This window comes from Zeus faber, assembly GCF_960531495.2.
Source record: "Zeus faber genome assembly, chromosome: 12".
NCBI classification, from domain to species: domain Eukaryota; kingdom Metazoa; phylum Chordata; class Actinopteri; order Zeiformes; family Zeidae; genus Zeus; species Zeus faber.
The window spans coordinates 20,441,127-20,455,550 of NC_137196.1; the positions used below are offsets into that span (position 1 = coordinate 20,441,127).

Consider the following 14,424-nt stretch of genomic DNA (forward strand, 5'->3'; position numbering starts at 1 on the left):
TTCACAGTCAGTTTTTTTGGGAGCAGCCTTTGTCAGAAAACATGTCCTGGAAAACATCCCGCTCAGATGTCGGCCACAGTACAATCAGAACCGCCCCCCACCTGAGTAACTCAACAAACAAACAAATCTCTGAAAAGAAAGAGGAATTAATACCGACGGTCGGGGAAGAAACTGTAGGTGATGGAAATGTAAGTATTTAAAAAATAATTCTGCTGTGTTTCTTTCAAGAAAAAAAAAAAGAAGTACGCAGTAGATAGACTACGGCGCGCGATCTGCTGTGCGTTTCTCCAAACAAAACCAATAAAAACAGTGTGTTTTTATTGTAGATGTATTCATTTTAATTTATTTTATTTTATTTTATTTTCCGACATCTACATGAAACAAAAAATTCCCCGCGTCCAAGAGTCCCGGTGTCCGTGTGTCCCGGAAGCTTGGAGCACGGCAACGAAAGACGGAACAAGCGTTAAATGAGGACTTGTAGATCTAATATGAGTGAAGATTCAGCAACTGCATTGCTTATTTCTCGCCTCAAATTTGTTCAGAAATAGATTTTGGTGGACTGATGAGGTGAAATCGGTAAAGGTTTACAGAGCTTACAAATACAAGGGAATCCGGAGTGAAGCTCAAACCCCATTGGCTCACAAACCAGGGGTCTCAGGAGAGTGGCTACACCCACAAAAAAACAGCCCGTTTTGGAACAGGATGGTATAGAGGCATGTCGCACTGGCTAGAATGCAGAACCTGAGTGGTACTTTCAGCAAATAACTTGAAAGACGCTGTTTGGAGACCTCATATTAACCTGTTGAAAAGGAGCATAATAGGTCCCTTTTAAAGGAAATGTGATATTTCTGTAATACAAAAAATATAAAAGAAAATACACTAAGTCATGTGGGAATATAAAGTGAGTTTCCTGCTTTTGTAAAGGAGAATAATTAAGTCTTCTCAACACCATCTCACTCATGGTGAGATAAAAAGTGAACAAAATAACCAAGGCAACTTCAGCTAAAAGCCTCATACTAATTTACTAATAAGTACTTTCATACCAAAACCCATTCACGGATCAGAATAAATGTGTGAAGCCAAGAAAGCGTCAAGCAGAAGAAGTGTATCTCCAGAGAGCCACTAGGCTTTACTCTTTTGTGGACCGGGAGTTTTTCTTGCGCGCCACCACTGCTCACAAGCTGCCCTCCAAAGTGGTCAAATCAAGTGGACATATTGTGAAAGATATCATATTTGAATGAGCGGTAGCGCACTTCTTCTTAAAAATGATTAGAACGCACAAGCTGCGAGCTCCGGCTTGGGGTTGCCGTGACGGCAGGTCTGTTATCTTGGCAAACTCAGGCGCGAGCGATCAGCTCCGAAATTCCGACTTAAATAGCGCCCTCCAGCCAACGTGTGAAGAAGGGGAGCACCGGTGCATATTTTTCCCCGCTTCAAGCACTGGACTTGATATGTATTAGTGAGTGGTTGCTGTTCTGGGCGTGGACTTAAAGAGACTCGGGAATCATCCCCCTCGTCTGCCTTAAAAAATTTAACTGTTCCGCCTCAATTATGACGAGTTATTAATGTGTATTTATTTTATTTTTTTTCTTTGAGAATTTGGCACCAGGAGTGTGGAATTATGTATTATGTTTGAATATCGTCTCATTGAACTGTGTTGGGCTCACTCCACATGACCTCAAGCTCAAATATAAAGGAAAAAGAAAAAGAAAAATCATCTTTTTTTTACTCATGGCCATCTGTTGACTTGAAGCACATAGAAGAGGTAAACAAACTTTTTTTTTCCTTATTATTTCTTCGTATTTTTTCTGATTAAGTCTATCATAATATAGGTATCACGTGAACATAACAGATTTCTTGATTACACTTAATTTTGCAACAAATACATACAGATCTATAAATAAATAGACAAATTAATAAAACTTGTGAATTATACTTAAACTATTTGACGATGAATTTATTTTTGACCCATTGTGACATTATTTCGACTTTATTTTCCATTAAGTAGTAATTATTTATCGAGTTATTTATTGTATAATGACTGAACAAACCCCCAATATTTATGTAGCTTAAGAACCTAATGGATAGCTCCATCCATACATACATCTTCTAACCAGATAAGCGTCTCCCTTGTTATTGGTTTGTGTTATTTGGTTCATAGTGCACCAACAATATTGTCCCTTACAATAGAATATCTGTACAGCAAAATCAAATTTAGGGGACTTGCGGCGGAAAAGTTGCCTAAGTTTAGCCCTGAAGCAAAGTCAAACATTCAGCAATGAAGGGACGAGGTTACATGTAATATTTCAAAATGAAACTTTATCAAAAGTTAAATCATGTGGATATGGGACATCAGAGACACATAAATAAGAGCCTGGTCAGAACATTTCAGAGCGGACTTACTTACACACATACATTTAAAACTAAGCCACTTCTATACACTGGGCATATGGCTTGTTGTGCTTGGGATCAAGTCGTTCTAAGTCTGTGTATGTCCCTGATCTTCAACTAATACCTCCCAGAACTGTTTCTTTTTTGAGAACTGTATCAGTATTTTCGTAGCTGACGGCTCTGTGCCATTTTTAAGTCGAGAGGAAAGGAACATTCACACGTGTGGACACCACACTCACACACACACGCACACGCACACGCACGCACGCACGCACACACACACACACACAATCTTTATGTACGTGGCGATTATGGTCAGTGCACAAGGTGCTAAACTGGTATGTTGAATGCCAGAAAAATAGTGGCCGGTAAAATGCGATGCAGGAACAGCTGTAGCTTACAACACGTCCAGATCTTTAAGGCTTTTAATACACGCCTGTGCAACTATGTGTGTCTGTCTATTTAGGGTTGCGCTGGAGTGTGAATGTGCTCGTTTGTGCGCTTCCGCGTTGCGTGCGAACATGTGTGTGTGCATGTGTGTGTGAGCGAGGGCAGTATGAGCTCATAGCAGTGACATCAACTGATTGAGCTAAACCCCACAATCACCGTCCGTCCCATTGGGGGTTGGGTGGCTGTGACTTGCGGTCATGTGAAGTGACAGCACCAGCTGCCGAATGAAATTCAGTAAGACAGGCGGTCGGTCTGGGCGACACAGTCCGCATTCCCCAACAGTGCTGTGTTACAGCGCACTGCCACAGCGCTCGGCCAGAGTAAACCCCAGCGAGGACTCAAGCCACTGCCAAATGGCCCTGCGCAGGCTCTACAACAACGACGACCGGCGAACACCCTGATATTGGCACCGACCATGCATTCGGTGGCTCGCTCGAGATCCCTGGAGAGCAAGTGGAAGCCTTCATCATTAGCGGACCTCCGGGTGCTCCAGGTTCACATTTAACAACCGGTGAGCGTTTGTTGTTTTGCAGACAAAAACTATTAATACTGCGAAGGCTATGGGCGGGAGGCAGTCTCGCAGTTTTTCCAAAGAGGAGCTGAGCGAGGTCAGCCTGAGCCAGGGCAGGAGGAGCGCCGGCAGGGATGACCACCCGGGCCTGTCTTCGGCAGTGGAGAGGATCCGCAAGCAGTCCACCATGCACTTTGGCTACACCACCCTGAGCCTGGCTATGCGGGGGCTGGACGAGGTACCTGTGGAGCTGTGGGAGCTCAGGGAGCTGGAAAAGCTGAACTTGTCCATGAACTGCCTTTGCAGTCTGCCCCCTGCTCTGGGCGGCCTGGACAACCTGGTGGTCCTCAACCTGTGGGGAAACAACCTGTCCAGCCTGCCGCCCGAGATCGGGCTGCTCAAGAAGCTGCGCGTTCTCTTCGCCTACCGCAACCGTCTGAGCGAGGTGCCAGAGGAGCTGGGCTCCTGCACCCGCCTGGAGGTGCTCAGCCTGGCCAACAACCAGATCACAGCCCTACCGGGCACCTTGGCGGCCATGCGCAACCTGACCAAGCTGAACCTCAGCCATAACCGCATGGCCCACATCCCCACCTGCGTCTACGGCATGAAGGGCCTGGTCTTTCTGCACCTGGCCTGCAACCGCCTGGAGGTTATCGCCGACCAGATCCAGGACTTGGTTAACCTGAAAATCCTAATCGTGGAGGGAAACTATATTCACACACTTCCCAAGACCCTGTGCTTCCTAGACTCACTGGAACTCCTCAACGTTGACTTTAATGACCTGCAGAGCGTTCCGGTGGAGATGTACCTGCTGAGCAGGCTCAGGAAGCTGGCCTGCCATCCGCTGGACAAAGGGCTTCACATCGTCCACAACCCACTCCTTAAGCCCATTCAAGAGGTGCTGCAAGGAGGTCTCACCGCCCTCTATAACTACCTCAAACCCACGTGAGGGACACCCTCTGTGTGTGAGTGTGAGTGTGTGTGTGGGACTGTTTGTGTGTGTGTGTGTGTGTGTGTGTGTGTGAGTCTGCGCGTGTTTTGCAATTATCATTGCGGTCCAGACAATCTGTCCTGGAGCAGGTGGTGACTATGATGTGAGTACTGAGAGGTGTTGACATTCACTTTCCTAACTCTTCAAGACTCTGCAGCAAAGACGAACATTACTTAACGTGAACATCATGGAAGAAAACGTCTTAGATTTATACGTTGTTATATGTTTTGGTTTTTTTCTGCTTTTGACTTGAAACTTGTAGCCATGTTGGGATAAAGATACAAAGAGCCAATTGCATTTCTTTTGTTGTATTTGTTTACGAAAAAAGCAGTGTCAATTGTGAGAATTCTTGGCAACGTATAAATAAATGAATAATTAAATACTGTATACATACTGAATAAATATATATATATATATATAAATCGATCAGCCACAACATTAAAAATACTGACAGGTGAAGTGAATAACATTGATCATCTCCTTCCAGTGGCACCTGTCAAGGGGTGGGATATACGAGGCAGCAAGTGAACAGTCAGTTCTAGAAGTCGATGTGTTGGAAGCAGGAAAAATGGGCAAGCGTAAGGATCTGAGCCACTTTGACAAGGACCAAATTGTCATGGCCAGACTACTGGGTCAGAGCATCTCCAAAAGGACAGGTCTTGTGGGGTGTTCCTGCTATGCAGTGGTTAGTACCTACTAAAAGTGGTCCAAGGAAGGACAACCATGTGAACTGGCAACAGGGTCATGGGCGAACCAAGGCTCATTGATGCACGTGGGGAGTGAAGTCTAGCCTGTCTGGTTCGATCCCACAGAAGAGCTACTGAAGCGCAAATTGGTGAAAGAGTAAATGTTGCTGTGATAGAAAGGTGTCAGAACACACAGTGCATCACAGCTTGCTGCGTATGGGGCTGTGTAGCTGCAGACCAGTCAGAGTGTCCATGTTGACCCCTGTCCACCACTGAAAGCACCTACAATGAACACGTGAGCGTCAGAACTGGACCATGGAGCAATGGAAGAAGGAGGCCTGGTCTGATGAATCATGTTTTCTTTTATATCATGTGGCTGACCGGGGTTAGGGTCGGATTGAGCATGTGTGGGATGTGCTGGAACATGAGGGCCCCACTGCACAACTTCCAGGACTTAAAGGATCTGCTGCTAACGTCTTGGTGCCAGATACCACAGGACACCTTCAGAGGTCTTGTGGAGTCCATGCCTCCACGGGTCAGAGCTGTTATGGTGGCACAAGGGGGAGATACACAAAATTAGTCGTTATGAGTGGTGGTTTCAATGTTGTGGCTGATCAGTGTGTGTATATATATAAATACACTGCTCACAAAAAGTTAGGGATATTCGGCTTTCGGGTGAAATTTCAGGATGAACCCAAAATGCACTATAACATTTACAGGTGAACTTAATTTGACCTTCTCTAAACTTTTGAATGCACATCTCCAACTGTTCAATGTTTCAGTACTTTTCACACAACTTGCTGTTCTCTAACAAGGAGCTGAACGGCAAAATTCACAACAGGTGTTTTTATCCATGAATCGACCAATACATTTCCTGGTTCAATTAGAATTGGTATTTAAACAGTCATCTTCATCATGCTGTTCACATTTTGACATCATGAGACCAAGACGAAACCGAACAACTGATCAACAGTACCTCGCCATAGCGAGGTACTGGTGGTGTTACAGTGTGGGCAGGTGTAGTCTAGGTGTAGTCTAGTCAATACAGAACTGCCCTACACTTTGTGAATGGTACAGTGACAAGCCCATACTACCTGAATAACATTATTAATCCAGTCATTGTGCCCCTGCATGAACAACACAGGCCTCATTTCATCTTCATGGACGACAATGCTCCAGCTCATGGAGGTGGCATCATTAGGGAACGGCTGCTGGAGACTGGAGTACCTCAAATGGAGTGGCCTGCACTTTCTCCAGACCTGAATCCCATAGAAAACCTGTGGGATCAGCTGAGTTGCCGTGTAGAGGCTCGTAACTCTGTACCCCAGAACCTCAATGACCTGAGGGCCGCTCTTCAAGAAGAGTGGGGGGCCAGGCCTCAGCAGACAATAAGTCGACTTGTGAACAGCATGAGACGTCGCTGTCAAGCTGTAATTGATGCTCAAGGCCACATGACAAGTTATTGAGACGTTGACATTTTTTGTTGTGGTAAACCCACCACTGTTGTTGGCTTTTGTTTCAATAAATTGTTTGAGATGAGGAAATCACCATTGCTTGCTTCTACTTAAATGCCCTACTTTCATGATATAATATCACTGTAGCGTGAACCTTTTTACATTTTCCATAAATTTCACCCGAAAGCCAAATATCCCAAACTTTTTGTTAGTAGTGTATATATATATATATATACAGTATATATATATATATATATATATATATATATATATATATATATATATATATATATATATATATATATATATATAATTTATTTTCTTTATTTATTTTTAATTTTAATTATTATATATTTTTTATATATATACATATATATATAGCTTCCAACACAAAATAACATTGAAACACCTCCTTTGCTTGCTCTGATTATTTTTTTCCAAAATAATAAATAGTCCAAATAGGAAGTGCTGAGGCCCTTGGGTGCAAACTAGATTCTTATCAAATGTGTCCAAAATGACAAAAATCCAGGTTTTGTACACACTTACTCGTCGGTGTGAACGCATGCAGTGTAATTTGATGACATCAGATTTAAAAGCTTTAAATATCCCTATATTGTACAATTTCAAGGTTCTGTTGTATGTAACAGCTGTGTATTTGGCAGATAATCCTGAATAAATCAAGATGAAAATAAATCCTAAACCTTTTCTGTTCAACTTAAAGTCACTTACCTGTGGATGTGCAAACAATAAATTACAACTTTGCTTCAACCTGTTGGACAGAAGTACTTCATTGTAAAATGACATAACCCCCAAAAATCCTTGTGTCATTAGTCTACATCATCCCCTTTGTTCCATGAAATGATGGGATACACTTTTCAGCGTGTAAACCTGTCTGGAAAATCTAGGCTGGAGACACAGCCCACTCGAGCACACGGTGGAGTTCGGTTTCTCTGCTGAAAGTACACCTCTGGGTTGTTCATCGCTATGAAATACGAAATATGAAAAGGTGCGTCGAAAACGAAAACATGTCCTTGGCCAACATGTCCTCTGTTCTCGTAAGACTTTTAAAGGGCTGTTTTAAGGGGTCTTAAAGCGGGTATTCTTAGACAAATGCTATAAACTTTGGGGTCACACACTGCTCAGAAAAGGCTCCAAAACGACCTCTGCTGGCACATTTCTGTTATTACATACAGTATACGACTCATCTGTATAATGGATTTAGTGATTGTCAACCTTTTACACATCAAGGACCATTGATTTGATATGCATTAAAGTCACAGACCCCATTAGATATGATTTTGCCTCTGGGACCCCAACAAGCCAAGATTTTCATTGTTAGATGTGGTCTACCTATCTATGGTCTGTACTACATTTCGGGAGATGACAGTGAACCTCGGATCATAACGGTCAATTGCCGCACATTCTATAACGTTTTGTAAATGAAAAAATGGTGAAATTTCCACAATTCATCATTTCGCAGGGCCCCCCCCCCCCCCCCCCGGAAGCTCTCGAACGACCCCTGGGGTGGGGGTGGTCCCGCGAACCCCACGTTGAGAGCCACAGTTTTGGATCGTCCAGGCGTGCTCTAGCTCCTTCTCTGTTTTTCTTCCAACCCTCGACGTGGACGCTTTGTGTGGCACACCCACGCCACTGGTTTTAGTTTTTCTTTTATTTTTTTTATTTATTTTTTTTACAGACATAGGAGCAGAATGGACAGAGAGAGAGAGAGAGAGAGAGAGAGAGAGAGAGAGAGAGAGAGAGACACACGCTCACGCACCCATGATAGATGAACTCCCTCTGAACAAGTCTTTGCCCTATATAGTGATCATCTGTCATGTTGTTTGAACAAAAAAAATAAAAATAAAATAAAAAAATAAAGATACTGCACCAGTCCATGTCAGTTGACCTGAATTCAGGTATTAGTGTCCAAACAGCGCTGCTACAATGCCTGATGTCGAGAAATACCGAGAACAAACAAAGAAGAAGATCCCTTTCAATTATAGCATTGATATGATGTTCGGGGACCAATTATAAAAAATAGCTTTCAACCACCGTGTCAATGCATTAAAGCGATGCATTTCTTTCTGGGAGTTTACGTGATGCTCTTCACTCAGCCGGTGGTCAGCCGCACACTGGGGGATCGCCCACTCACTGGCGGGCCGCTGTGCTGGTTGTCAGCCGGTACTCCCGGACGTTGTCGACCGGTTGTGCTTCCCGTCGGCCCACGGGAGCCCTCCATAACAAGCCCTCCCCCCCCCCTCCGCCCCGTCCAAGACGTAACAACCGGCGCCGAGCACGCAAAAAAAACCAAAAAACCTGCTGTCGTCCAATTAAAACGCAAAACGCCGGCCCGTGGAATTCAGAAGAAGAGCGTGGCCGAGCAGCCGGCACCTTTTCGTCAAAGGCTGCTCATCAATCTCCCATCGAGCCCGCCGACAATCAATCACGCGCTCTGGGTGAACACGGGCGGAGCAAAAACAGCACAACCCCACCGGAAAAAAAACAACAACAACAACAACAACAACCAAAAAAAGAAAAGACATTTCAGCTGTGTGGCAGCCACAGCGCAGCGAGAGGCTGAACGAGTCCCGCTCTCTGGCGCAATTTGGGCCCCGCCATTTGTTCCTTCACGCTGGGCGTCGCCACGCGGAGTCAGATGAATGGCACTATTGACGAGCAGTGTGAGACCGCCACTTATTTCACTCACTACGACGTGTGTGTGTCTGTGCGTGTGTGTGTGTGTGTGTGTTTATTATTTTTTTTACTCGTCTCATCTTTACCCCCTCCTCCTCCTCCTTCTCCTCCACCTCATGAAAGAAGGTGAATTCTCCACGGGTGGGGGAAAAACCCCCAAAAAATTCTTCTCCTTCTTGCGCTGTTAATGGGGGCCTCTCCATGTTGATGTTCTAGCTTTTTTTCTTCTTTTTTTTTTTTCTCTTCCCCCGAAGGCCTCGATCCTTTCCGTCGTCGACGGCGCTCCGCCACCGCGCAACAAAGGACATGGCCGCGTTCCCGCTGCCGCCATAAACCCGTTGCACCCGGCTCCTCTGGAATTCTCGTCCGCGAGAACAGCGGGCGCTTTCGGGTCGTCGTTGCTGTCGTTGCTGTCGTTGCTGTTGCTGCTGTCGACGCAGCGTGCGTCGCGGGATCACTATTATACTATAGTATAGTTCAGCACTGTTCTTTCTCCTTTCCCTCTGTTGGAGAATCGCCGTTATTGATTATTTGCGAAAGAGCGACGACGACAAGACATTATATTCACTCAGTCCAACACAACCGCTCCTACATCCTGCAGCCTTTCGGAACCCACTCGCATGGAGTCGTCCCAACCACCCGACTCCCACAAAACAAAGCTGTCTCACTCCCCTTCCACGTGACGTGGGAGATCATTTCACCGCCGACGGGGGTCCATGGATTTATTGATCGGTTGTGGCAGAACAAATACCCCCAAAAAAAAGGGGGGGGGGGCGAGGGCGAGTGACGTCGACGCTTCCCGGCCGTCGGCGGGGTTGAAGCTTGACATCCGGCGACGCCCGTTGCTTCCTGATGCGCGTCTTTGTTCGCACGACCGTCTCCTCTCTCCTCCCGACGTGATCCGGACGCGACCGCGAACCGCGCGGAAACCTGAAATCTCAATACATCGCGCGGTATGATGCGGAGCTGCGTGATTTAATACCTCATGTGGTCATCGAGGGGAGGCACTCCTTATCTTGTGATTTCAAGCTTCTCTGCTATTACTACTATTGTTCATTCTTCAAGTCATGTACATGTCATATATATTATATATATATATATATATATATATATATATACCTGAAGTGTTTAATCCTCCTCACTATGTGTTGAAAAGATGCTTGTGGATGTCTTTGGGGGCGTCCAATGCATTGTTCTTCCAAGGGACCTCATTGTTTTGACAACACACACACACACACACACACGCACTCACGCGCAGTAACATGGTGCTCTATATATTTTCGTGAAATAACGCGTCAGTTCGTAGGCGTGTAGGTGTGTGTGTGTGTGTGTGTGTGTGTCCGTCTCTCTCCGTCCGCCCACTTTGTTCCACAATTTAACTGTTTCCTGGCGCTGCCGCGTTCAAACGGCGACGCACACATTTCCAGACATTCATCATCATTTTCACGGCCACAACAACGGCAGAACGGCAGAGTTAACCACAAAGTTTTCCAACCGTAGTACAGCTGTAGCCATTATGCTGTTTGTGTGCGTGTGTGTGTGTGTGTGTGTGTGCGTGTGTGTGCGTGCACTCGGAAAAAAAATAAAGAAATCTGCTGCCTTATCCTTGACGACGAGAAACGATTGTGCCGCTAAAAGTAGACGCGTCAATTCCGCCGCATGGTAATTAGGGATGGAAAGCGCTGCTACAAGTGGGAGTGGTGCTCCACGGTTTGTTGACGCACAACAACAATAAGGCGCTGACATTGTCTGACCTTGACAGTCATTTGTTCACGCCGTGTCCGTCTGATGCAGGCGCTGTTTGTTTTTGATCAATTTGGGGGGGGGGGGGGGGGGACGTTGATTTCGAGCGGATGTTTGCATACACAAATGCACGGCGTCGGCACCGGTTCATAAAAAGTGAAAAATGAAACGCGGCCGAGGAGGGGCAGTCTGCGGCTAATGACGAGCTCCTGAATGTCGACCTGGTTTCCCTTTAACAGGATCAATGCACAAATTTGATCAGAGAGGACACACAAGGGGAATTCTGATCGAGCAGCCCCTGAGGGGGGGGGGGGGGGGGGGGGATTGAAGGATAGGTTAACTTAACGAACGATCGGCTTATTAGATGGAGCGATGGAGGTGAGCCTCATTTTCCTAAGTAACTCGAAAAGAACTCACAAAGGCAAGACGTGACAGCGATAAGGGGAAAAACTGTCAACTGAGTTATAGGATAACAAATAAATACAAATAAATAAAAAAGAAAAAAGAAAGTCCGGGACCGAGAGCTTCACCTCAAGGCCGCCGCACGGTCCGGCCGAAAACACTCAAGGGAAAAAAGGCGCACATCGCGTTGGGCCGCGAGCCAAATCCCGACAGGCAATCTTCGAATCTTCAAAACAAATCGACAATCCAGTTGGAGGTATTTGCTCCCTCTGAGAGCTCCCCATTGGATTAAAATAAAAAATCCATTGTGCAACGTCGAATCCGTTTTTTTATTTTTTATTTCGGTCCTCTCTTTGTCTCTCCGTCTCCCTTTGCGAAACGGGACTTCTTTGTGGCGGAGATGTCAGATTTGACACAAACATCAATTACGGCACCTCCACTTTCCTCGCTTTCACAAAGCGCCGCCGACCGACGGAATGAAGTCCCAGGCAAAGACGCGCGAGGGAGGAGGGGAGAGCGGGTTCGCTTCCGAGGGAAGCGGTTCTCGCTTCCACGGGGTCCTTCAAGAGGTTCCGGCGGGTCCCGAGCAAAACGATCAATAGCAAAACTTCACCGTGGTTTCATATAAGATCTGGCAGAATGTGCAGTAATGACTGTTTTGATCCTAGTCTCGCTGTAAACTCCACGACTACAGCATAGGCAGGTGTAGAAGTTTGGACCAAAAGGCATCTAACCATGCACATCTTCTCGGGTTTGGCCCCCGGATACTAAGCCGCATTCACACGGAGCGCGGCGTAACGGCACGGGGGGGGGGCGAGGGGGAGGCGCCGCGGCAAATCGTGACGATATGCTGCTATGGTGATGTGCAAAGACTCCAATAAAATATATTAAACTTTATTATTTTCTGTCTGTTATAGACACAAGGAATTTTAGTAATGCATGTTCGCTATAAAAATGCAGCTTACTATTAATATTTTATTGCAAACTTAAATGAATGTTAAATTCCCATCCAAAACGTGGTGTCATTCATAGTTGGTTAACGTTACACAAGCCGGCTATAAAGCATCATATTCATCTCCAGGCAGGTTTGACAATGGATTATTTAGCATTCAGGATATATTTATGGATATTGTTACGTGGCTTCGAGAGAGCGCGCATCGATAGAAATCTGTTTCCTGGTGGTCATCAATGATGTGTTAACTGAGCGATCAATGGCTGATCACCTGGTTTCCACTGGCAATAGAAGCCCTTCTTTTATAAATTATTCATATATAATCATATTATTATATAAGTACCGGTCCAAATCCTCCATCTGCTTCCTCGCTACAAGCACCAAACAGCCTCCACGCGATTAATAAATAGAAAAAAAACAACAACAACAACAAACAGTACCAGGGTCCATATTCCAGAGGAAATGGCATCGACCGGCTCCGACTCCAAACCTCCGGCAGCCGCAGCAGACGCGCGCGGTAGAGGAGGACGGCAAAAGAAGTTTAGATATTCTGACTCGGACGGCTAATGCGTGTCTTCGCTGCCGGCCTGCGCGTCCGCTAGCATGACTTCCGGTTTGCCGTCTCCCGCGCTCCATGGAGGGATGCAGGGATGGTGTCTTGTTTTCAGCCAACCCGGAAGTCAGCGTCGCCCCGGTTCCCTCGACCAAAAATGACAATGGGATTTTTCCATTGGATATTTGGATCATTTGCCGAAAATAAGCCCTGCGGCCAACAAAGGTTTTACGACACCCACACGTTTTTGCCCAGCAGAGATAATCTTCGCAAAATGAACGCCACTCTCGCACCATGATTTCTTTAAGCGTAAGTGCCGTCGCGGTCTAAGCTTGATTTCGCGTTGCTAACCTCTCAAAAGCCCAGGAGGTTTGAAGTCGGAAGAGTTTGCAGGAGCGCGAGGACAAACACAACGAGAGGCTGTGGCGACGGACGGGTGCGCGGGGCGGCCGGCGGTTTTAAGGCACGCGAAAAAGCTGCAAAAGTAACGAGCCGGGTATTTGCTGGGGTATTTTCATGTCGAGGGAACAAAACGCGAAAAAAAAATCTCTCGAAGCGTGCGTTCGCCCTTATTTCAGGCGTGGAACCAAAAAAAAACAACAAAAAAAACCCCATCGACTTCCGGACGAGGGAAAAGCGGCGGCGCCGGGGATGCGCTGACGACTCGTTCCTGCGGTGCTCAAATGGACCCTCTTCCGGAGCGGGGCGTTTCGGACGTGGCGTGGAAGGGTGAATGTGGGGGTGGTAGCTCAGGCGGTAGAGCTGGTGGTCTAGTGATCCAAAGGTTGCTGGTTCGATCCCAGGCTCCTCCTGCTAGCATGCTGTAGTGTCCTTGAGCAAGACACTTAACCCCTAATTGCTCCTGATGGCTGCGTCCGTCGTTGTTTGAACAATTGTAAGTCGCTTTGGATAAAAGCGTCTGCTAAATGACTAAATGTGAACCGAGCCGAGTTGCGTTTATTGCGGGTGTCTTTCCTCGGCATGTGACCGACGGCGACGCCTAGGACGCTGCTCGCCCGCCTCGGGGACCCCGACGGCTTGCTGTTCCCCCGTGATTTATCCCAAAGCTAGTGGTTAGGGCGTGAGCAATGAAGCCGGGGTCCGAAACGGCCGTGAGACGACATCCTGTCGTGGAGAAGTTCAACTATTAAATCATTTTGCTGGAGGTGGGGAGGGGGGGCTGGGGGCCCTTGGGGGGCGGGGGCGGGCGGGGGGGGGGGTCCCCCGGAGTTTGGCTCGTGCCGGCGCTCGCGTGCCCCCTCTACTGGACTTAACGGGGCTGCACGCGCGCGCACGCACACACGCACGCACGCGCCTGCCGCGCCGCCGCCGCCGCCGCACATGGATCCTGCGCGTAATTGAGGAGCCGGGACTCAGTGCGGTCTCACGCAGCCAGGGAGAGGAGCAGGGCGCACCGGTCCCCCCCGCCCCCCGCCCCCCGCCGCCGCCGCCGCCGCCGCACAGACCGTCGCACTTTGAGCAGCAACCGAGGCAGGGGAAGAAGGGAATTCAACTTGAAGAGAAGAGGCACAAGTTGCAGCCTGATAACCCCGCGTCTGGGGGTGGGTGGGTGGGGGGGGGGGCGGTTGACGCCGAC

General features: G+C 47.2%; 1 protein-coding gene across 1 annotated transcript; it reads left to right on the forward strand.

Moving 5' to 3' along the window:
- Positions 1 to 3,213: 3,213 nt before the first annotated feature.
- On the forward strand, positions 3,214 to 6,675 carry lrrc30a (leucine rich repeat containing 30a). The gene has a single exon (XM_080011585.1). It carries the CDS (start codon positions 3,402 to 3,404, stop codon positions 4,299 to 4,301), a length of 900 nt encoding a protein of 299 aa, XP_079867711.1. The 5' UTR covers positions 3,214 to 3,401; the 3' UTR covers positions 4,302 to 6,675.
- The last annotated feature ends 7,749 nt before the right edge of the window (positions 6,676 to 14,424 follow it).